Genomic DNA, 23520 nt, shown 5'->3' with positions numbered 1-23520 from the left:
GAGACTCATGCTGTAAAGCCGAGAGTTCAGAAACTCTACGAGTAGAAGAAATAGCAACAAGAAACAAAACTTTCCAAGATAACAACTTAATATCTAAGGAATGCATAGGTTCAAAAGGAGCCTGCTGAAGGACCTTAAGAACAAGATTAAGACTCCAGGGAGGAGTAACAGGTTTGAACACAGGCCTGATTCTGACCAAGGCCTGACAGAACGATTGAACATCTGGTACCTCTGCCAGACGTTTATGTAACAAAACAGATACAGCAGAAATTTGACCTTTCAAGGAGGTTACCGATAACCCCTTCTCCAAACCCTCTTGGAGAAAAGATAAAATCCTAAGAATCCAAACTCTACTCCAAGAGTAACCTTTGGAATCACACCAATACAGATATTTACGCCAAATCTTATGGTAAATTTTCCTGGTAACAGGCTTGCGAGCCTGAATCATAGTCTCAATGACCTGATCTGAAAATCCACGCTTAGATAAAATTAAGTGTTCAATCTCCAAGCAGTCAGCTTCAGAGAAAACTAGATTTGGATGAAGGAAGGGCCCTTGAAGTAGAAGGTCCTTTCTTAGAGGAAGTTTCCAAGGAGGGAGAGATGACATCTCCACTAGGTCTGCATACAAAATCCTGCTTGCCCATGCCGGAGCAATGAGAATCACCGACGCCCTCTCTTGCTTGATCCAAGCAATGACCAGAGGAAATAGGTATGCAAGATTGAAATTGCCAGAACATCTATCAGAACCGCCTGAGGGTCCCTGGACCTCGACCCGTACCTCGGGAGCTTGGCATTTTGACAAGATGCTATGAGATCCGGCTGTCCCCATTTGAGAATCAAGTTGGAAAACACTTCCGGATGCAATTCCCATTCCCCCGGGCGAAAGGTCTGTCTGCTCAAAAAATCCGCTACCCAATTGTCCATTCCTGGAATGTGGATCGCAGATAAACAGTTGTGGGTCTCCGCCCACTGAATAATCTTGGACACCTCTTTCATGGCCAAAGAACTCCGAGTTCCACCCTGATGGTTGATGTAAGCCACTGAGGTTATGTTGTCCGACTAAAATCTGATAAACCGGGCAGAAGCTGAGGCCAGGCCAGAAGAGCATTGAAGATTGCTCTAAGCTGTAGAATGTTTATGGGGAGAACATATTCTTCCCGAGTCCATGTCCCCTGAGCCCTTAGAAGGCCCCAGACTGCTCCCCAACCTTATCCAAATGAATTCACGGAGACAGATCGCCGTAATCCCCGTTCCACTGTCTGAGCATGCATAACTGCAGAGGTCTGAGATGGAAACAAGCAAAAGGAATAATATCCATGGCGGCTACCATGAGACCGATTACCTCCATACATTGAGCCACTGATGGCTGAGGAGAGGACTGAAGATACAGACAAGATTAGAAAATCTTGTATTTTCTAACCTCCGTCAAGATATATTTTCATCAAAACGGAATCTATTATGGTTCCCAAAAAGACTACCCATGTAGATGGAATTAAGGAACTCTTTTCCAGATTCACCTTCCAACCGTGAGAGCGCAGGAAGGATACAAGCATCTCCGTGTGGGAGCTTGCTAGATGAAAAGACTGGGCCTGAACCAGAATGTCATCCAGATAAGGCGCCACTGTAATACCCTGTACCACTGCCAACAGAGATCCCAGAACCTTAGAAAAAATTCTGTGAGCTGTAGCTAGTCCGAAAGGAAGAGTCACAAACTGGAAGTGTTTGTGGAGAAAAGCAAATCTCAGAAACTTGTGATGATCCCTGTGGATGGAAACATGAAGGTAAGCATTCTTTAAATCTACTGTTGTCATAAATTGACGCTCTTGAACTAAGGGAAGAATGGAACGAATAGTTTCCATTTTGAAGGACGGTACTTTGAGGAATTTGTTTAGACTCTTGAGATCCAAGATTGGTCTGAAGGTTCCCTCTTTCTTGGGAACCACAAAGAGATTAGAGTAAAATTGCAGACCCTGCTCCTGTACTGGAACAGGAACTATCACTCCCAGTTCGGATAGATCCCGAACACAACATAAGAACGCCTCTCTTTATCTGTTCTACAGATAATCTTGAGAGAAGAAATCTGCCCCTGGGGGGAAAGGTCTTGAATGTTTTGTAGAGGGAGAGGAAGGTTTACCCTTGAAGTTTCGAAAGGAACGAAAATTACTCTGACATCCCTTCTGCTTAGATTTCTCATCTTGAGAAGGAAATGACCCTTTCCTCCTGTAATGTCAGAAATAATCTCAGCCAAAGCTGGGCCAAACAAGGTCTTACCCTTGTAAGGAATAGACAAAAAGCTTAGACGACACATCTGCAGACCAAGATATCAGCCATAAAGCTCTTCGAGCCAGAATGGCAAAACTAGAAATCTTTGCTCCCAACTTGATGGGAAGCATCAGAAATGAAACAATTGGCCAATTTAAGAGCCCTGATCCTGTCCTGGATCTCTTCAAGGGGAATGTCTGTTTTGAAAGCAATCAGACAACGCATCAAACCAGTATGCCGCCGCGCTAGAAACGGTAGCAATACACACCGCAGGTTGCCATTGTAAACCCTGGTGAACATACATTTTCTTAAGAAAACCCTCCAGTTTCTTATCCATAGGGTCCTTAAAAGAACAGCTATACTCTATGGGAATAGTAGTTCTCTTAGCTAAAGTGGAAATTGTCCCTTCCATCTTGGGGACCGTTTGCCAAGACTCCTTGATAGAGTCATCAATGGGAAACTTCTTAAAAATAGGAGAAGGAGAAAAAGGAATACCCAGCTTCTCCCATTCCTTAACAATAATTTCTGAAGCCCGATCTGGTACGGGAAAATATTCCAGCATGGAAGGTACATCATAATACTTGTTAAGTTTACTAGACTTTTTAGGGTTGACAATGACAGTAGAGTCAGAGTCGTCCAGAGTAGCCAAAACCTCCTTGAGTAGTAAACGGAGGTGTTCCAGTTTAAAACTGAAGGATAAAACTTCAGCATCAGAGGAAGGAATTACACTATCAGAATCTGAGATTTCACCCTCAGATGCTACCAAAAAATCCTCATCATATTTATGAGAGGAAACATTCGGAATAGCCACAACCGAGTCAGATACCTTACGCATTGATTCTTTAGACTTCCTCTTGCGCTTTCCCTGTAGCATGGGGAAAGCAGACAACACATCAGAAACTGCAGAAGACATGAGGGAAGCAATGTCTTGCAAGGAGACCCCAGCCGGGGCTTGAGAGGAAGCGCAGGACACTGAATAAAGGGGTACTAAAATTTGGGACACCTGAGGAGAAAAATGCGGCATATCTTGTACATTGTCAGAAGACTTCTGAACAGCATCCGTCTTAGACAATATAGGCTCAAAAAAATCTATCCTTAAAGGGACATTATACACTCATTTTTTCTTTGCATAAATGTTTTGTAGATGATCTATTTATATAGCCCATAAAGTTTTTTTAAAAAATAAATGTATAGTATTGCTTATTTTTAAATAACATTGCTCTGATTTTCAGACTCCTAACCAAGCCCCAAAGTTTTATGTGAATACCATCAGCTACCTTCTCCAGCTTGCTCCTGTTTGTGTAAAGGGTCTTTTCATATGCAAAAGAAGGGGGAGGGGGAGTGTCTTATTTGCCACTTGCAGTGGGCTTTCCAACTACCTTTTCGACAGAGTCTAAGTAAGTTTTTAAACAGTTTTATACTGGATTTTTATATCAGTATCTGTACATCTTATTCTTTATAGTAGTGTCTATTACATGCAGTTATATGAAAATGAGTGTATACTGTACCTTTAAGATTTAATGTTCTCTCAACACATGAGGAACAAAAATAAATTGGTGGTTCAATATTAGCATTTAAACATAAAGGACATCTGTAATCTGTAACAGAGTCTTGGTCCATGTTAACATAATAAATAAAAATAATTAAATTATGAACAATTTAAATAAAGAAAAAAACTTTACTGTTTCTTAAAATTTTAAAACAAAACTGCTTTATTTTTTATGCTCTTTGCCGCCTCCTGCTGGCCAGGAGGTGAATATCCCATAAGTAATTAGATGATCTGTGGACTCATCGTGTCATTAGAAAAAAACATACTTTTGTGTTGGTTACTTTGCTCTCAAAAAAACCCACACAAACATAATACTGCAATCTAAAATATCTATGGAATACATTGGTGACATTTACAAAGAATAAAGATTGATTTTAAAACAGTCAAACCTCAGCAAAGGGACATTAAACACTAAATAAATGCTAGATAGAATGATGCATTCAAAGAAAAGATTAGTCTGAGAATAACATGTAGATGATTTTTTAAGTGTAACGTTTTAGGCCTCTAGTTATTAAGGTCTGGCGGACCTGATCCGACACTGCGGATCAGGTCCGCCAGACCTCGCTGAATACGGCGAGCAATATGCTCGCCGTATTCAGCATTGCACCAGCAGCTCACAAGAGCTACTGGTGCAACGCCGCCCCCTGCAGACTCGTGGCCAATCGGCCGCCAGCAGGGGGGTGTCAATCAACCCGATCGGGTTGATTTCCTGCGATGTCTGCCTGCTCAGAGCAGGCGGACAGGTTATGGAGCAGTGGTCTTTGTGACCGCTGCTTCATAACTGCTGTTTCTGGCGAGTCTGAAGACTCGCCAGAAACAGGGGCCATCAAGTTCCTTACGGAGCTTGATAACTAGAGGCCATAGTGTCTACAAAAGAATGGGAGCCGCCATGTTGTAACTTAGGTTACCCTGTAGCCAATTAAAGACCAGGTCAGAGTTTCATTACATCTTAACTAGAGCACAGGATAAATAATAATCTGAAGGGTGAGAGCAGGTTATTAACCATGGTTACTGTCTGATCAGCTGATTTGTTCACCTGTGCTAGTTAAGATATAATGAATATCTGGCCTGTTAAGGGTGCTGAGAAACACTGCTCTAGACTGTGCAACCAATGGCTGGGTGGAATTTTACAGGAACTGAAAAGCTCACAAGTTCAGAATGGAATTACAGGAAAAGGGACAAAATAAATAATTAAAGTATATTGCAGTTTTTTTTATAAATATATAATTTATCATTTTATATTACCATCTCAAACTGTTTAATGTTCCTTTAAAATGAGCTGCCCATTACATATTTCTGAGTCTTCTAGAGTTAAAAGAAGAGCTCATGGATAATGTGACGCATTACAATTCTGTCATCAACAAACATTTTTGCCATTGATACAAACTAGCCATACAAAAAACATAATTTATGCTTACCTGATAAATTTATTTCTCTTGTAGTGTGTTCAGTCCACGGCTCATCCATTACTTATGGTATATATTCTCCTTCCCAACAGGAAGTTGCAAGAGGATCACCCAAGCAGAGCTGCTATATAGCTCCTCCCCTCACATGTCATATCCAGTCATTCGACCGAAACAAGACGAGAAAGGAGAAACTATAAGGTGCAGTGGTGACTGGAGTTATAATTTTAAAATATAGAACCTGCCTGAAAAAGACAGGGCGGGCCGTGGACTGAACACACTACAAGAGAAATAAATTTATCAGGTAAGCATAAATTATGTTTTCTCTTGTTAAGTGTGTTCAGTCCATGGGTCATCCATTACTTATGGGATACCAATACCAAAGCTAAGTACACGGATGATGGGAGGGACAAGGCAGGAACATTAATCAGAAGGAACCACTGCATGTAGAACCTTTCTCCCAAAACCAGCCTCCGAAGAAGCGAAAGTGTCAAATTTGTAAAATTTGGAAAAAGTATGAAGTGAAGACCAAGTTGCAGCCTTGCAAATCTGTTCAACAGAGGCCTCATTCTTAAAGGCCCAGGTGGAAGCCACAGCTCTGGTGGAATGAGCTGTAATTCTTTCAGGAGGCTGCTGTCCAGCAGTCTCATAGGCTAAACGTATTATGCTACGAAGCCAAAAAGAGAGAGAGGTAGCCGAAGCCTTTTGACCTCTCCTCTGTCCAGAGTAAACGACAAACAGAGAAGAAGTTTGTCTAAAATCTTTAGTTGCCTGTAAGTAGAACTTCAGAGCACGGACCACGTCTAGATTATGCAAAAGACGTTCCTTCTTTGAAGAAGGATTAGGACATAACGATGGAACAACAATTGATATTCCTGTTAGAAACAACCTTAGGTAAAACCCCAGGTTTAGTACGCAGAACTACCTTGTCTGAATGAAAGATCAGATAAGGAGAATCACAATGTAAGGCAGATAACTCAGAGACTCCTCGAGCCGAGGAAATAGCCATCAAAAACAAAACTTTCCAAGATAAAAGCTTAATATCAATGGAATGAAGGGGTTCAAACGGAACACCCTGAAGAACTTTAAGAACCAAGTTTAAGCTCCACGGAGGAGCAACAGCTTTAAACACAGGCTTAATTCTAGCCAAAGCCTGACAAAAGGCCTGGACGTCTGGATGCTCTGCCAGACGTTTGTGTAAAAGAATAGACAGAGCTGAAATCTGTCCCTTTAGCGAACTAGCGGATAAACCCTTTTCTAAACCCTCTTGTAGAAAAGCTAATATCCTAGGAATCCTAACCTTACTCCATGAGTAACTCTTGGATTCACACCAATATAAATATTTACGCCATATCTTATGGTAAATTTTTCTTGTCACAGGTTTCCGAGCCTGTATTAATGTATCAATAACCGAATCCGAAAACCCACGCTTTGATAGAATCAAGCGTTCAATTTCCAGGCAGTCAGCCTCAGAGAAATTAGGTTTCGATGGTTGAAAGGACCCTGAATTAGAAGGTCCTGCCTCAGAGGAAGAGACCATGGTGGACAGGACGACATGTCCACTAGGTCTGCATACCAGGTCCTGCATGGCCACGCAGGCGCTATCAGAATTACCGAAGCCCTCTCCTGTTTGATCCTGGCAATCAGCCGAGGGAGCAACGGAAATGGTGGAAACACATAAGTTATGTTGAAAACCCAGGGGGCTGCTAATGCATCTACCAGCACCGCTCCCGGGTCCATGGACCTGGATCCGTAACAAGGAAGCTTCGCGTTCTAGCGAGATGCCATGAGATCCAGATCCGGTTTGCCCCAACGACGAATCAGTTGAGCAAATACCTCCGGGTGAAGTTCCCACTCTCCCGGATGAAAAGTCTGGCGACTTAGGAAATCCGCCTCCCAGTTCTCTACGCCTGGGATGTGAATCGCTGACAGGTGGCAAGAGTGAGACTCTGCCCAACGAATTATCTTCGAGACTTCCAACATCGCTAGGGAACTCCTGGTTCCCCCTTGATGATTGATGTAAACCACAGTCGTGATATTGTCCGACTGAAATCTGATGAACCTCAGCTTTGCTAACTGAGGCCAAGCTAGAAGAGCATTGAATATTGCTCTTAATTCTAGAATGTTTATTGGGAGGAGTTTCTCCTCCTGAGTCCACGATCCCTGAACCTTCAGGGAATTCCAGACTGCTCCCCAGCCTAGAAGGCTGGCATCCGTTGTTACAATCGTCCAATCTGGCCTGCGAAAGGTCATTCCTTTGGACAGATGAACCGGTGACAACCACCAGAGAAGCGAATCTCTGGTCTCCTGATCCAGATTTAGAAAAGGGGACAGATCTGAGTAATCCCCGTTCCATTGACTGCGCATGCATAGTTGCAGCGGTCTGAGATGCAGGCGCGCAAATGGCACAATGTCCATTGCCGCGACCATTAAGCCGATTACCTCCATGCACTGAGCTACTGATGGGCTTGGAACGGAATGAAGGACACGGCAAGCATTGAGAATCTTTGATAACCTGGACTCCGTCAGATAAATCTTCATCTCTACAGAATCTATAAGAGTCCCTAGAAAAGGAACCCTTGTGAGTGGTAACAGAGAACTCTTTTCCACGTTCACTTTCCACCCATGCAACCTCAGAAATGCTAGAACTATCTCTGTATGAGACTTTGCATTCTGAAAACTTGACGCTTGTATCAGAATGTCGTCTAGGTACGGAGCCACCGCTATGCCTCGTGGACTTAGTACCGCCAGAAGTGAGCCCAGAACCTTCGTAAAAATTCTCGGGGCCGTGGCTAACCCGAAGGGAAGAGCCACAAACTGGTAATGCCTGTCTAGAAAGGCAAACCTCAGGTACCGATAATGATCTTTGTGAATCGGTATATGAAGGTAAGCATCCTTTAAGTCCACCGTGGTCATATATTGACCCTCTTGGATCATGGGTAGGATGGTTCGAATGGTTTCCATCTTGAACGATGGTACCCTTAGGAATTTGTTTAAGATCTTTAAGTCCAAGATTGGTCTGAAGGTTCCCTCTTTTTTGGGAACCACAAATAGATTTGAGTAAAATCCTTGTCCCTGTTCCGATCGCGGAACTGAGTGGATCACCCCCATGAGTAAGAGGTCTTGTACACATTGTAGAAATGCCTCTCTCTTTACTAGGTTTGTCGATAACCTCGAAAGATGGAACCTCCCTTGTGGAGGAGAGGATTTGAAATCCAGAAGGTATCCCTGAGATATAATCTTTAACGTCCAGGGATCCTGCACATCTCTTGCCCAAGCCTGGGCAAAAAGAGAAAGTCTGCCCCCCACTAAATCCGTCTCTGGATAGGGGGCCCTGACTTCATGCTGTCTTAGGGGCGGGAGTAGGCTTTCTGGCCTGCTTGCCCTTGTTCCATGACTGGTTGCCTTTCCAACCTTGTCTGTAATGAGCAGTAGTTCCTTCCTGTTTTGGAGCGGAGGAAGTCGATGCTGCTCCTGCCTTGAAGTTACGAAAGGCACGAAAATTAGACTGTTTGGCCTTTGGTTTGGCCCTGTCCTGAGGAAGGGCGTGGCCCTTACCTCCCGTAATGTCAGCAATAATTTCCTTCAAGCCGGGCCCGAATAAGGTCTGCCCTTTGAAAGGAATGTTAAGTAGTTTAGACTTGGAAGTTACATCCGCTGACCAGGATTTAAGCCAGAGCGCTCTGCGCGCCTGTATGGCGAATCCGGAATTTTTAGCCGTAAGTTTGGTTAGATGTACTACGGCATCTGAAACAAATGCATTAGCTTGCTTAAGGGTTCTAACTTTGCTCAAGGCCTCATCCAACGGCTCTGTGCGAATCGCCTCTTCCAGAGACTCAAACCAGAATGCCGCTGCAGCCGTGACAGGCGCAATGCATGCAAGAGGCTGCAATATAAAACCCTGTTGAACAAACATTTTCTTAAGATAACCCTCTAATTTTTTATCCATTGGATCTGAGAAAGCACAGCTATCCTCTACCGGGATAGTGGTACGCTTGGCTAACGTAGAAACTGCTCCCTCCACCTTAGGGACCGTCTGCCATAAGTCTCGTGTGGTGGCGTCTATAGGGAACATTTTTCTAAATATCGGGGGAGGGGAAAAAGGCACACCGGGTCTATCCCACTCCTTACTTATAATTTTTGTAAGTCTTTTTGGTATAGGAAAAACGTCAGTACACACCGGTACCGCATAGTATCTATCCAACCTACAAAATTTCTCTGGAATTGCCACCATGTCGCAATCATTCAGAGCCGCTAATACCTCCCCTAGTAACACCCGGAGGTTCTCAAGCTTAAATTTAAAATTTGAAATTTCTGAATCCGGTCTCCCCGGATCAGAACCGTCACCGACAGAATGAAGCTCACCGTCCTCATGTTCTGCAAATTGTGACGCAGTATCAGACATGGCTCTCGTGTCATCAGCGCGCTCTGTCCTTAACCCAGAGCTATCGCGTTTGCCCCTTAATTCGGGCATATTATATAATACTTCTTTCATAACATTAGCCATATCATGTAAAGTGATTTGTAAGGGCCTAGATGTACTAGGTGTCTCAATCCTATGCATCTCCCGAGCGGGAGACGCAGGTACTGACACGTGAGGAGAGTTAGGCGGCATAACTTCCCCCTCGTTGTCTGGTGATAGCTTCTTTATCGGTACAGATTGACTTTTATTCAAAGCAATATAAATACAATTGGTACACATCGTTCTATTGGGCTCCACATTGGCTTTTGAACATGATGAACAAACAGTTTCCTCTGAATCAGACATGTTTAAAACAGACTTAGCAATGAAAACTAACAAGCTTGGAAATCACTTTCAATAAGTTTTACAAGCAATATAAAAAAACGCTGCAGCGCTTCAAAAATACAGATATAATTAAACAATTCTTAACAAGAAGTGTATTATTAGCAGAGGATTGCACCCATTAGCAAAAGGATGATTAACCCCTCAATACCCAAAACGGATAAAACAGATATCAATTAAGATTTAACGCTTTTAATCACAGTCAGCACACTGTCACAGATCTGCTGTGACTGATTACCTCCCTCACAAATGAAATTTGCAGACCCCTGAGCTCTCTAGAGACGTCCTGGATCAAGGAGGAAGAAGAAGAAAGACTGTGCAAGAATTTTAACTGCGCAACAAGGCGCTAAAACAAGGGCCCTCCCACTCCAATCACAACAGTGGGAGCCCTGATATAACGGTTTCCATGCAGAAAAATATGTTAGCCATGTGGAAAAAATCATGCCCAAAGCGATTTATCACCAAAGTACCTCACAAAAACGAATAACATGCCAGTAAACGTTTTATTAAAAAACAACATTTTTCAATGTCATGCAAAGCTATCACTAAGCCTGCTACCAGTCGCTACCACTGCAGAGAAGGCTTAAGTATTATTTCAGTGTTAACAGTATTTTCTCAGTCAAATTCTAGTCCCTAGAATATAACTCGACTGCGCATACATTTATCAGCCTGATACCAGTTGCTACTACTGCATTTAAGGCTGTACTTACATCATACGGTAACAGCAGTATTTTCTTAGTCAATTCCATTCCCAGAAAATAAAGTACTGCACATACCTCATTTGCGGAGGACCCCGCATGCTATTCCCAGTTTCTGAAGTTACCCCACTCCTCAGAATGTTGAGAACAGCCAGTGGATCTTAGTTACGCCTGCTAAGATCATAGATAAAAAATGCAGGCAGTTTCTTCTTCCAAATACTGCCTGAGATAGAAAAACAGCACACTCCGGTGCCATTTAAAAACATAATTTATGCTTACCTGATAAATTTATTTCTCTTGTAGTGTATCCAGTCCACGGATCATCCATTACTTATGGGATATTAACTCCTCCCCAACAGGAAGTGCAAGAGGATTCACCCAGCAGAGCTGCTATATAGCTCCTCCCCTAACTGCCATTACCAGTCATTCGACCGAAAACATGCAGAGAAAGGAAAACCATAGGGTGCAGTGGTGACTGTAGTTTAATGGAAAAATTACCTGCCTTAAAGTGACAGGGCGGGCCGTGGACTGGATACACTACAAGAGAAATAAATTTATCAGGTAAGCATAAATTATGTTTTCTCTTGTTAAGTGTATCCAGTCCATGGATCATCCATTACTTATGGGATACCAATACCAAAGCTAAAGTACACGGATGACGGGAGGGACAGGCAGGCTCTTTATACGGAAGGAACCACTGCCTGAAGAACCTTTCTCCCAAAAACAGCCTCCGAAGAAGCAAAAGTGTCAAATTTGTAAAATTTGGAAAAAGTATGAAGAGAAGACCAAGTTGCAGCCTTGCAAATCTGTTCAACAGAAGCCTCATTCTTAAAGGCCCAAGTGGAAGCCACAGCTCTAGTAGAATGTGCTGTAATTCTTTCAGGAGGCTGCTGTCCAGCAGTCTCATAGGCTAACCGTATTATGCTACGAAGCCAAAAGGAGAGAGAGGTAGCCGAAGCTTTTTGACCTCTCCTCTGACCAGAATAAACGACAAACAGGGAAGACGTTTGTCGAAAATCCTTAGTTGCCTGTAGATAAAATTTCAGGGCACGGACTACATCTAGATTGTGTAGCAGACGTTCCTTTTTCGAAGAAGGATTAGGACACAAAGATGGAACCACAATCTCTTGATTGATATTCCTGTTAGTGACCACCTTAGGTAGGAACCCAGGTTTAGTACGCAGAACTACCTTGTCTGAATGAAAAATCAGATAAGGAGAATCACAATGTAAGGCAGATAACTCAGAGACTCTTCGAGCCGAGGAAATCGCCATTAAAAACAGAACTTTCCAAGATAACAACTTGATATCAATGGAATGAAGGGGTTCAAACGGAACCCCCTGTAAAACATTAAGAACTAAGTTCAAACTCCATGGTGGAGCAACAGTTTTAAACACAGGCTTGATCCTAGCTAAAGCCTGACAAAAAGCTTGAACGTCCGGAACTTCTGACAGACGTTTGTGTAAAAGAATGGACAGAGCTGAAATCTGTCCCTTTAAGGAACTAGCGGATAAACCCTTTTCTAAACCTTCTTGTAGAAAAGACAATATCCTCGGAATCCTAACCTTACTCCATGAGTAACTCTTGGATTCGCACCAATATAAGTATTTGCGCCATATCTTATGGTAAATCTTTCTGGTAACAGGCTTCCTAGCCTGTATTAAGGTATCAATAACTGACTCAGAAAAACCACGTTTTGATAAAATCAAGCGTTCAATTTCCAAGCAGTCAGCTTCAGAGAAATTAGATTTTGATGTTTGAAGGGACCCTGGATCAGAAGGTCCTGTTTCAGAGGTAGCGACCAAGGTGGACAGGATGACATGTCCACTAGATCTGCATACCAAGTCCTGCGTGGCCATGCAGGCGCTATTAGAATCACTGATGCTCTCTCCTGTTTGATTCTGGCAATCAATCGAGGAAGCATCGGGAAGGGTGGAAACACATAAGCCATCCCGAAGGTCCAAGGTGCTGTCAAAGCATCTATCAGAACCGCTCCCGGATCCCTGGATCTGGACCCGTAACGAGGAAGCTTGGCGTTCTGTCGAGACGCCATGAGATCTATCTCTGGTTTGCCCCAACGTCGAAGTATTTGGGCAAAGACCTCCGGATGAAGTTCCCACTCCCCCGGATGAAAAGTCTGACGACTTAAGAAATCCGCCTCCCAGTTCTCCACTCCCGGGATGTGGATTGCTGACAGGTGGCAAGAGTGAGACTCTGCCCAGCGAATTATCTTTGATACTTCCATCATTGCTAGGGAGCTTCTTGTCCCTCCCTGATGGTTGATGTAAGCTACAGTCGTGATGTTGTCCGACTGAAACCTGATGAACCCCCGAGTTGTTAACTGGGGCCAAGCCAGAAGGGCATTGAGAACTGCTCTCAATTCCAGAATGTTTATTGGTAGGAGACTCTCCTCCTGATTCCATTGTCCCTGAGCCTTCAGAGAATCCCAGACAGCGCCCCAACCTAGTAGGCTGGCGTCTGTTGTTACTATTGTCCAGTCCGGCCTGCTGAATGGCATCCCCCTGGACAGATGTGGCCGAGAAAGCCACCATAGAAGAGAATTTCTGGTCTCTTGATCCAGATTCAGAGTAGGGGACAAGTCTGAGTAATCCCCATTCCACTGACTTAGCATGCACAATTGCAGCGGTCTGAGATGTAGGCGTGCAAAGGGTACTATGTCCATTGCTGCTACCATTAAGCCGATCACCTCCATGCATTGAGCTACTGACGGGTGTTGAATGGAATGAAGGACACGGCATGCATTTTGAAGCTTTGTTAACCTGTCTTCTGTCAGGTAAATCTTCATTTCTACAGAATCTATAAGAGTCCCCAAGAAGGGAACTCTTGTGAGTGGAAAGAGAGAACTCTTCTTTTCGTTCACCTTCCATCCATGCGACCTTAGAAATGCCAGTACTAACTATGTATGAGACTTGGCAGTTTGAAAGCTTGAAGCTTGTATCAGAATGTCGTCTAGGTACGGAGCTACCGCAATTCCTCGCGGTCTTAGTACCGCCAGAAGAGCACCCAGAACCTTTGTGAAGATTCTCGGAGCCGTAGCCAATCCGAATGGAAGAGCTACAAACTGGTAATGCCTGTCTAGAAAGGCAAACCTTAGATACCGGTAATGATCTTTGTGAATCGGTATGTGAAGGTAAGCATCCTTTAAATCCACTGTGGTCATGTACTGACCCTTTTGGATCATGGGTAAAATTGTCCGAATAGTTTGCATTTTGAACGATGGAACTCTTAGGAATTTGTTTAGGATCTTTAAATCCAAGATTGGCCTGAAAGTTCCCTCTTTTTTGGGAACCACAAACAGATTTGAGTAAAACCCTTGTCCTTGTTCCGACCGCGGAACCGGATGGATCACTCCCATTAATAAAAGATCTTGTACGCAGCGTAGAAACGCCTCTTTCTTTATTTGGTTTGTTGACAACCTTGACAGATGAAATCTCCCTCTTGGGGGAGAGAATTTGAAGTCTAGAAGGTATCCCTGAGATATGATCTCTAACGCCCAGGGATCCTGGACATCTCTTGCCCAAGCCTGGGCGAAGAGAGAAAGTCTGCCCCCCACTAGATCCGTTCCCGGATCGGGGGCCCTCGATTCATGCTGTCTTAGGGGCAGCAGCAGGTTTCCTGGCCTGCTTGCCCTTGTTCCAGGACTGGTTAGGTCTCCAGCCTTGTCTGTAGCGAGCAACAGCTCCTTCCTGTTTTGGTGCAGAGGAAGTTGATGCTGCTCCTGCTTTGAAATTACGAAAGGAACGAAAATTAGACTGTCTAGCCTTAGGTTTGGCTCTGTCTTGAGGCAGGGCATGGCCTTTACCTCCTGTAATGTCAGCGATAATTTCTTTCAACCCGGGCCCGAATAAGGTCTGCCCTTTGAAAGGTTTATTAAGCAATTTAGATTTAGAAGTAACGTCAGCTGACCAGGATTTTAGCCACAGTGCTCTGCGTGCCTGAATGGCGAATCCGGAATTCTTAGCCGTAAGTTTAGTTAAATGTACTACGGCATCTGAAATAAATGAGTTAGCTAACTTAAGGGCTTTAAGCTTGTGTGTAATCTCATCTAATGGAGCTGATTCAAGTGTCTCTTCCAGAGACTCAAACCAAAATGCTGCTGCAGCCGTGACAGGCGCAATGCATGCAAGAGGTTGCAATATAAAACCTTGTTGAACAAACATTTTCTTAAGGTAACCCTCTAACTTTTTATCCATTGGATCTGAAAAGGCACAGCTATCCTCCACCGGGATAGTGGTACGCTTAGCTAAAGTAGAAACTGCTCCCTCCACCTTAGGGACCGTTTGCCATAAGTCCCGTGTGGTGGCGTCTATTGGAAACATCTTTCTAAATATCGGAGGGGGTGAGAACGGCACACCGGGTCTATCCCACTCCTTAGTAACAATTTCAGTAAGTCTCTTAGGTATTGGAAAAACGTCAGTACTCGCCGGTACCGCAAAATATTTATCCAACCTACACATTTTCTCTGGTATTGCAACTGTGTTACAATCATTCAGAGCCGCTAACACCTCCCCTAGTAATACACGGAGGTTTTCCAGCTTAAATTTAAAATTTGAAATATCTGAATCCAGTTTGTTTGGATCAGAACCGTCACCCGCAGAATGAAGCTCTCCGTCCTCATGTTCTGCAAATTGTGACGCAGTGTCTGACATGGCCCTAATATTATCAGCGCACTCTGTTCTCACCCCAGAGTGATCACGCTTACCTCTTAGTTCTGGTAATTTAGCCAAAACTTCAGTCATAACAGTAGCCATATCCTGTAATGTGATTTGTAATGGCCGCCCAGATGTACTCGGCGCTACAATATCACGCACCTCCCGAGCGGGAGATGCAGGTACTGACACGTGAGGCGAGTTAGTCGGCATAACTCTCCCCTCGTTGTTTGGTGAAATATGTTCAATTTGTACAGATTGACTTTTATTTAAAGTAGCATCAATACAGTTAGTACATAAATTTCTATTGGGCTCCACTTTGGCTTTAGCACATATATCTTCCTCTGAATCAGACATGTTTAACACACTAGCAAATAAACTAGCAACTTGGAAATACTTTTCAAGTAATTTACTATAATATGAAAACGTACTGTGCCTATAAGAAGCACAGAAAAAGTTATGACAGTTGAAAATTAATAAACTGAAAAGTTATAGCATCAAATCTTTGTAAAAAACACAATTTTAGCAAAGGATTGCTCCCATTAGCAAAGGATAACTAACCCTGATAGCAGAAAAAAAATACAGAAATAAACGTTTTTTTATCACAGTCAACTACAATCTCACAGCTCTGCTGTGAGTGATTACCTCCCTCAAAACAAGTTTTGAAGACCCCTGAGTTCTGTAGAGATGAACCGGATCATGCAGGGAAGACAATAAACTTCTGACTGAATTTTTTGATGCGTAGCAAAAGCACCAAAAAAGGCCCCTCCCCCTCACACATAACAGTGAGAGAGATCAGTAAACTGTCATAAATTAAATAAAACGACTGCCAAGTGGAAAAAAATAGTGCCCAAAACATTTTTTCACCCAGTACCTCAGAAAATTAAACGATTTTACATGCCAGCAAAAAACGTTTAACATTAATAAATTGAGTGTTATTAAAAAGCCTGTTGCTAGTCCCTGCAAATTAGGCTAAAGTTTTATGCATACAGTATAATTCCAGTGAAGTGCCATTCCCCAGAATACTGAAGTGTAAAATATACATACATGACAGCCTGATACCAGTTGCTGCTACTGCATTTAAGGCTGAGTTTACATTATATCGGTATGGCAGAATTTTCTCATCAATTCCATTGTCAGAAAATAATAAGCTGCTACATACCTCTTTGCAGATTAATCTGCCCGCTGTCCCCTGATCTGAAGTTTACCTCTCCTCAGATGGCCGAGAAACAGCAATATGATCTTAACTACTCCGGCTAAAATCATAGAAAAACTCAGGTAGATTCTTCTTCAAATTCTACCAGAGAAGGAATAACACACTCTGGTGCTATTATAAAATAACAAACTTTTGATTGAAGGTATGAAACTAAGTATAATCACCACAGTCCTCTCACACATCCTATCTATTTGTTGGGTGCAAGAGAATGACTGGTAATGGCAGTTAGGGGAGGAGCTATATAGCAGCTCTGCTGGGTGAATCCTCTTGCACTTCCTGTTGGGGAGGAGTTAATATCCCATAAGTAATGGATGATCCGTGGACTGGATACACTTAACAAGAGAAATAACAAACTTTTGATTGAAGAATAGTTAAGTAAAAACTCCAGCTCCTCTCGCGACCACCTTCTTTGTTGAGGGTTGCAAGAGAATGACTGGGTATGACATGTGAGGGGAGGAGCTATATAGCAGCTCTGCTTGGGAGATCCTCTTGCAACTTCCTGTTGGGAAGGAGAATATATCCCATAAGTAATGGATGACCCGTGGACTGAACACACTTAACAAGAGAAAAGAAAAAAAAAAGAAAAAGGAAATTTATGTCTACATTTGCCGAGATTTATTTAACATTTTAATGACCAGGAATTTTTGCAAGTCAAAAATACTGTGCATGACACAGTGTTACTAATTGGCTGTGTGTGTTGAACAAAAAGATATAGAGCCAAATAGCTGGATCTCCTAGAGATCTGTATGTCAAGGACTACAAAGACCTTTAGGCCATATGGATGTTAAAGTCCAGAACTGTATTATGTATTTAAGAATTGACACACCTGAAAAAATAGCAAGGGTTAGCTCTGGGTATGTCCTTGCTAACTCTTCAGAGAGCTGATAGTAGGAGACAGAATAGAGGTGAGGCAGTGGGGATGGAAGGTTCAGTATCCCATCAGTTCGGTGCAACTCCAGTTTATGGGCATATCGAAACATCTTCGGTTCCAGGATCTGCAAGAATGAGTACGAAAAATGTACACGTAAAGCTCAAAAAATCAAAAGTGAAAATAAATTCTCAAGGGAATGACTGCCAGATAAACAACATTAGGCATAAAAGGACCTTTAAAGGTACAATAAACAGTAAATAAATACTAGATATAACTGTATTTAAACCAAAGGAGAGTCTATATCTATATATTCTTAACATCGAATTAGTTATTTAAAGGGACATGAAAACCAACATTTTCTTAAATAATACATATAGAACATACAATTTTAAACAACTTTCCAATTTACTTCTGTTACCAAATTTGCTTCATTCTTGTTATCATTTGCTGAATGAGCAGCAATGCACTACTGGGAGCTAGCTGAACACATCTAGTAAGCCAATCACAAGATACAAATGTGTGCAGGCATCAATCACCAATTAGTTCCCAGTAGTATAGGATATGTGTGTATTCCTTTTCAACAATGGATAGCAAAAGAACAAAGTACATTTATAGAAGTGAATGTAAACGTGTTAAAATGACATGCTCTATTTGAATCATGCAAGTTTAAATGTTTACTTTCCGATCCTTTTAAGTATTAAAGAAAGGTGTAATTCTTTAGTTTTTATAAAATGATTGGCAGCACCATGTTGTAATCTAGGTTGTCCTTATCTTCTCTGCTGAGGTCAGCTAGGCACAAATATAAATGATTACAAGAGTGTGCAAACAATGGCTGTATGGAACATAGTATTTTTAAGTTTGTGAAGTGTGAAGACAGCGCTTTTAATTCTTGCAGAAAATGGAAAGTTTACCAGTTTTTAAATTAAATTAATGGAAAAGGGCACAAAAGTATATTGCAAAGTTTTATTCTACATGAATAAACATTTAGAATCTCAAACATGTTTAATGACCCTTTGAAGTGATGCTTTCAAGCAAATTATTAGAAAGAGGGTGAAAGTCCTATTTTAATCTATTTAAACATGCTGTGCTTGATTGGCTCCTGTGTTCAGCTCAGTAAAGGTTCTGAAGGTTAATCACATGGTAAGCTAGGTGCTGTTATTGCAATTATTGCATTAGAATGTCCCTGTAATGTCTATTAGAATTTCTGTTGTCACTACCAGATGTTACATTAACAAAGCAACATGGTATATCTCAGCTGTGTGTACAGCATTAGAAGAGTCATACTAAGTGCTTACCATGAGTTTGGTTTCAAGGCCATGTTAATGCATAGGTGAGCCTGATTTTCACATTATTATCATTTAATTGTATAGCACCACAAAATTCCATAGCGCTGGGTACAAAAGTAGGGATACACGACAGATTTGCGGTGAGATACAAATGCATAACAAACTTTTTGATAATTTTCTACATATTTCTATTTAAACAGTTTTGAAGACTTAAAGGGACAGTAAATTAAAAAAAAAATCTTTCATGATTTAAATAGGGCATGTAATTTTAAACAACTTTCCAATTTACTTTTATTACCAATTTTGCTTTGTTCCTTTGGTATTCTTAGTTGAAAGCTCAGTGGCGTCACTAGTGGCGTCCCGGGTGACACCCTCCAGGGGGTGACACCAAAAAAAAATTTTTTTTTTTTTTTTTTTTTTTTTAAATTTTATTGAAATTCAAAGAAATACAATGTTGAGATGCATAGATATTTTTTTTTTATTAGAGGGGCTGGCATTTGTGAACATTGGTGGGACTGGGGAAGTTGTAGACACACAATTTTTTTGCCCCTTGAGCCAGTGCTGCAATTTCAACATAGTTTTCCCGGCTGCTTTTGCTTGTTTGTACTTTGCTTCTCCCCTGCCCAATTTCTCTATGAATGTTGTGGGCATGCCGTGGGGCTTGCAAAGTTGCGCTGCTAGCCTAAACCTGCCTGCCTATCTGTGCTCACTGCTCAGTGACATGTGGAGCAGTGGAGTCACTCACTGCTGTGCTGTCTCTCTAAACGGGAACTGGCAAATCATGAGGGGATGCCTGGCACCTGACCGCATGACTGTTTGACACTGTCTTTAAAGTGAAGGAGCCACGTATGATGCCCACCAGACCATTACGGTTACGGTACACTAAGTGCACACTGAACAGGTAGGAGGGCGGGCGGGGGTCTGGGGGTGGGCAGACTGCAGAGGTGATTGGCTATAAGAAGCGGTAGGCACGCGGCCCGGGGCTGTGCACTGACAAACTTGGAACAGAGTCAGAGAGCAGAATTTTCATAGTTTGCGCACCTAAACCTTTTCTTCAGTGATTTATTTTAGAGTGCTCTGTTTATCTTTCATTTGATGCTCTGCTGAGCCAGGGAGCAGCTCTAGGCATGCGATTTATAATTAATGCAGTGCAGTTTACATATTTTGTAAGTGTGTGTCTGAGTTTTTGTGTGTGTGTGTGTCTCAGTGTCTTTGTGTGTGTGTCTGAGTGTGTTTCCGAGTGTTTGTGTGTGCATCTGAGTATGTTTCTTCTGTTAAGTGTGATCAGTCCACGGGTCATCATTACTTGTGGGATATTAACTGCTCCCCTACAGGAAGTGCAAGAGGATTCACCCAGCAGAGTTGCTATATAGCTCCTCCCCTCTACGTCACCCCCAGTCATTCTCTTGCACCCAACGACTAGATAGGATGTGTGAGAGGACTATGGTGATATATTTAGTTTTTATATCTTCAATCAAAAGTTTGTTATTTTATAATAGCACCGGAGTGTGTTATTCCTTCTCTGGTAGAATTTGAAGAAGAATCTACCTGAGTTTTTCTATGATTTTAGCCGGAGTAGTTAAGATCATATTGCTGTTTCTCGGCCATCTGAGGAGAGGTAAACTTCAGATCAGGGGACAGCAGGCAGATTAATCTGCAAAGAGGTATGTAGCAGTTTATTATTTTCTGACATGGAATTGATGAGAAAATCCTGCCATACCGTTATAATGTAAACTCAGCCTTGAATGCAGTAGATGTAGCTGATATCAGGCTGTCATGTATGTATATTTTACACTTCAGTTTTCTGGGAAATGGTACTTCTCTGGCTTTTAAACTGTATACATAGACTTAACCTATTTTGCAGGGACTTGCAATAGGTTTTAAATGACAATTAATTATTGAGGTAAAACGTTTTTTTGCTGGCATGTAAAAACGTTTTTTTCTCTGAGGTACTGGGTGAAAAAATGTTTTGGGCACTTTTTTTCCACTTGGCAATAGTTTTGATTTAAATTAGAGCAGTTCACTGATCCCTCTCACTGTTATGTGTGTGGGGGAGGGGCCATTTTGGTGCTTTCACTATGCATCAGAAAAACTCAGTCAGAGGTTCATTTTCTTCCTGCATGATCCGGTTCATCTCTACAGAGTTCAGGGATCTCAAGAGTCTTTTTTGAGGGAAGTAATCATTCACAGCAGAGCTGTGCTGATTGTATTGACTGTGATATAAAAAACGTTTATTTGTGTATTTTTTTCTGCTGCCTGGGTTTGTTATCATTTGCTGAGGGGAACAATCCTTTGCTAAAACTGTATATTCTGACAAAGATTGATGCTATAACTTAATTATTTTATCTGTTATAATATTTTCTGTGCTTCTTAAAGGCACAGTTCGTTTTCATATTATTTGTAAATTACTTTGAAAAGTATTTCCAAGTTGCTGTTTATTTGCTAGTGTGTTAAACATGTCTGATTCAGAGGAAGATATCTGTGCTATATGTGTTAATGCCAAAGTGGAGCCCAATAGAAATTTATGTACTAAATGTATTGATGCTACTTTAAAAAATAGTCAATCTGTACAAATTGAACATATTTCACCAAACAACGAGGGGAGAGTTATGCCGACTAACTCGCCTCACGTGTCAGTACCTGCATCTCCCGCTCAGGAGGTGCGTGATATTGTAGCGCCGAGTGCATCTGGGCGGCCATTACAAATCACATTACAAGATATGGCTACTGTTATGACTGAAGTTTTGGCTAAACTACCAGAACTAAGAGGTAAACGTGATCACTCTGGGATGAGAACAGAGTGCGCTGATAATGCAAGGGCCATGTCTGATACTGCATCACAGTTTGCAGAACGTGAAGACGGAGAGCTTCATTCTGTGGGTGACGGTTGTGATCCAAATTAACTGGACTCAGACATTTCAAATTTTAAATTTAAGCTTGAGAACCTCCGTGTGTTACTAGGGGAGGTATTAGCGGCTCTGAATGATTGTAACACAGTTGCAATCCCAGAAAAAATGTGTAGGTTGGATAAATATTTTGCGGTACCGACGAGTACTGACGTTTTTCCTATACCTAAGAGACTTACTGACATTGTTACTAAGGAGTGGGATAGACCCGGTGTGCCTTTCTCACCCCCTCCTATATTCAGAAAAATGTTTCCAATAGACGCCGCCACACGGGACTTATGGCAAATGGTCCCTAAGGTGGAGGGAGCAGTTTCTACTTTAGCTAAGCGTACCACTATCCCAGTGGAGGATAGCTGTGCTTTTTCAGATCCAATGGATAAAAAATTAGAGGGTTACCTTAAGAAAATGTTTGTTCAACAAGGGTTTATATTGCAACCTCTTGCATGTATTGCGCCTGTCACGGCTGCAGCAGCATTTTGGTTTGAGTCTCTGGAAGAGACACTTCAATCATCCACACTAGATGACATCACACACAAACTTAAATTCCTTAAGTTAGCTAATTCATTTATTTCAGATGCCGTAGTACATTTAACTAAACTTGAGGCTAAAAATTCAAGATTCGCCATTCAGGCACGCAGAGCTCTGTGGCTAAAATCCTGGTCAGCTGATGTTACGTCTAAATCTAAATTGCTTAATATTCCTTTCAAAGGGCAGACCTTATTCGGGCCCGGCTTGAAAGAGATTATTGATGACATTACAGGAGGTAAAGGTCATGCCCTGCCTCAGGACAAGGCCAAAGCCAAGGCTAGACAGTCCAATTTTCGTTCCTTTCGTAATTTCAAAGCAGGAGCAGCATCAACTTCCTCTGCACCAAAACAGGAAGGAGCTGTTGCTCGCTACAGACAAGGCTGGAAACCTAACCAGTCCTGGAACAGGGGCAAACAGGCCAGAAAACCTGCTGCTGCCCCTAAGACAGCATGAATTGAGGGCCCCCGATCCGGGACCGGATCTAGTGGGGGGCAGACTTTCCCTCTTCGCCCAGGCTTGGGCAAGAGATGTTCAGGATCCCTGGGCGTTAGAGATCATATCTCAGGGATACCTTCTGGACTTCAAATCCTCTCCCCCAAGAGGGAGATTTCATCTGTCAAGGTTGTCAACAAACCTAACAAAGAAGGAAGCGTTTCTACGCTGCGTACAAGATCTTTTATTAATGGGAGTGATCCATCCAGTTCCGCGGTTGGAACAAGGACAAGGGTTTTACTCAAATCTGTTTGTAGTTCCCAAAAAGAGGGAACCTTCAGGCCAATCTTGGATTTAAAGATCCTAAACAAATTCCTAAGAGTTCCATCGTTCAAGATGGAAACTATTCGAACAATTTTGCCCATGATCCAAGAGGGTCAGTACTTGACCACAGTGGATTTAAAGGATGCTTACCTTCACATACCGATTCACAGAAGTCATTACCGGTATCTAAGGTTTGCCTTTTTAGACAGGCTCCAAGAATCTTCACAAAGGTTCTGGGCACTCTTCTGGCGGTACTAAGACCGCGAGGAATTTCAGTAGCTCCGTACTTAGACGACATACTGATACAAGCTTCAAGCTTTCAAACTGCCAAATCTCATACAGAGATAGTACTGGCATTTCTAAGGTCGCATGGATGGAAAGTGAACGAAGAGAAAAGTTCTCTCTTTCCACTCACAAGAGTTCCCTTCCTGGGGACTCTGATAGATTCTGTAGAAATGAAGATTTACCTGACAGAGGACAGGTTAACAAAACTTCAAAATGCATGCCGTGTCCTTCATTCCATTCAAGAGACCAGAAATTCTCTTCTATGGTGGCTTTATCGGCCACATCT

At 42.3% G+C, this 23520-nt stretch overlaps 1 protein-coding gene across 5 annotated transcripts in view; it reads right to left on the bottom strand.

Annotated features, from left to right (window-relative positions):
• The window catches only part of FRYL (FRY like transcription coactivator), a 916813-nt gene that overhangs the window by 178685 nt on the left and 714608 nt on the right, over positions 1–23520 (bottom strand). For all 5 annotated transcript variants that reach the window (XM_053703981.1, XM_053703978.1, XM_053703979.1 and 2 more), the window contains one exon: positions 17429–17597. In XM_053703981.1, coding sequence (XP_053559956.1) covers positions 17429–17597 — 169 coding nt within the window. The remainder of the gene's footprint in view (positions 1–17428; positions 17598–23520) is intronic.

The sequence above is a fragment of the Bombina bombina genome, chromosome 2, assembly GCF_027579735.1.
Source record: "Bombina bombina isolate aBomBom1 chromosome 2, aBomBom1.pri, whole genome shotgun sequence".
NCBI classification, from domain to species: domain Eukaryota; kingdom Metazoa; phylum Chordata; class Amphibia; order Anura; family Bombinatoridae; genus Bombina; species Bombina bombina.
The sequence above is the reverse complement of the archived record's forward strand: the minus strand, read 5'-3'. Positions and strand labels throughout refer to the sequence as shown.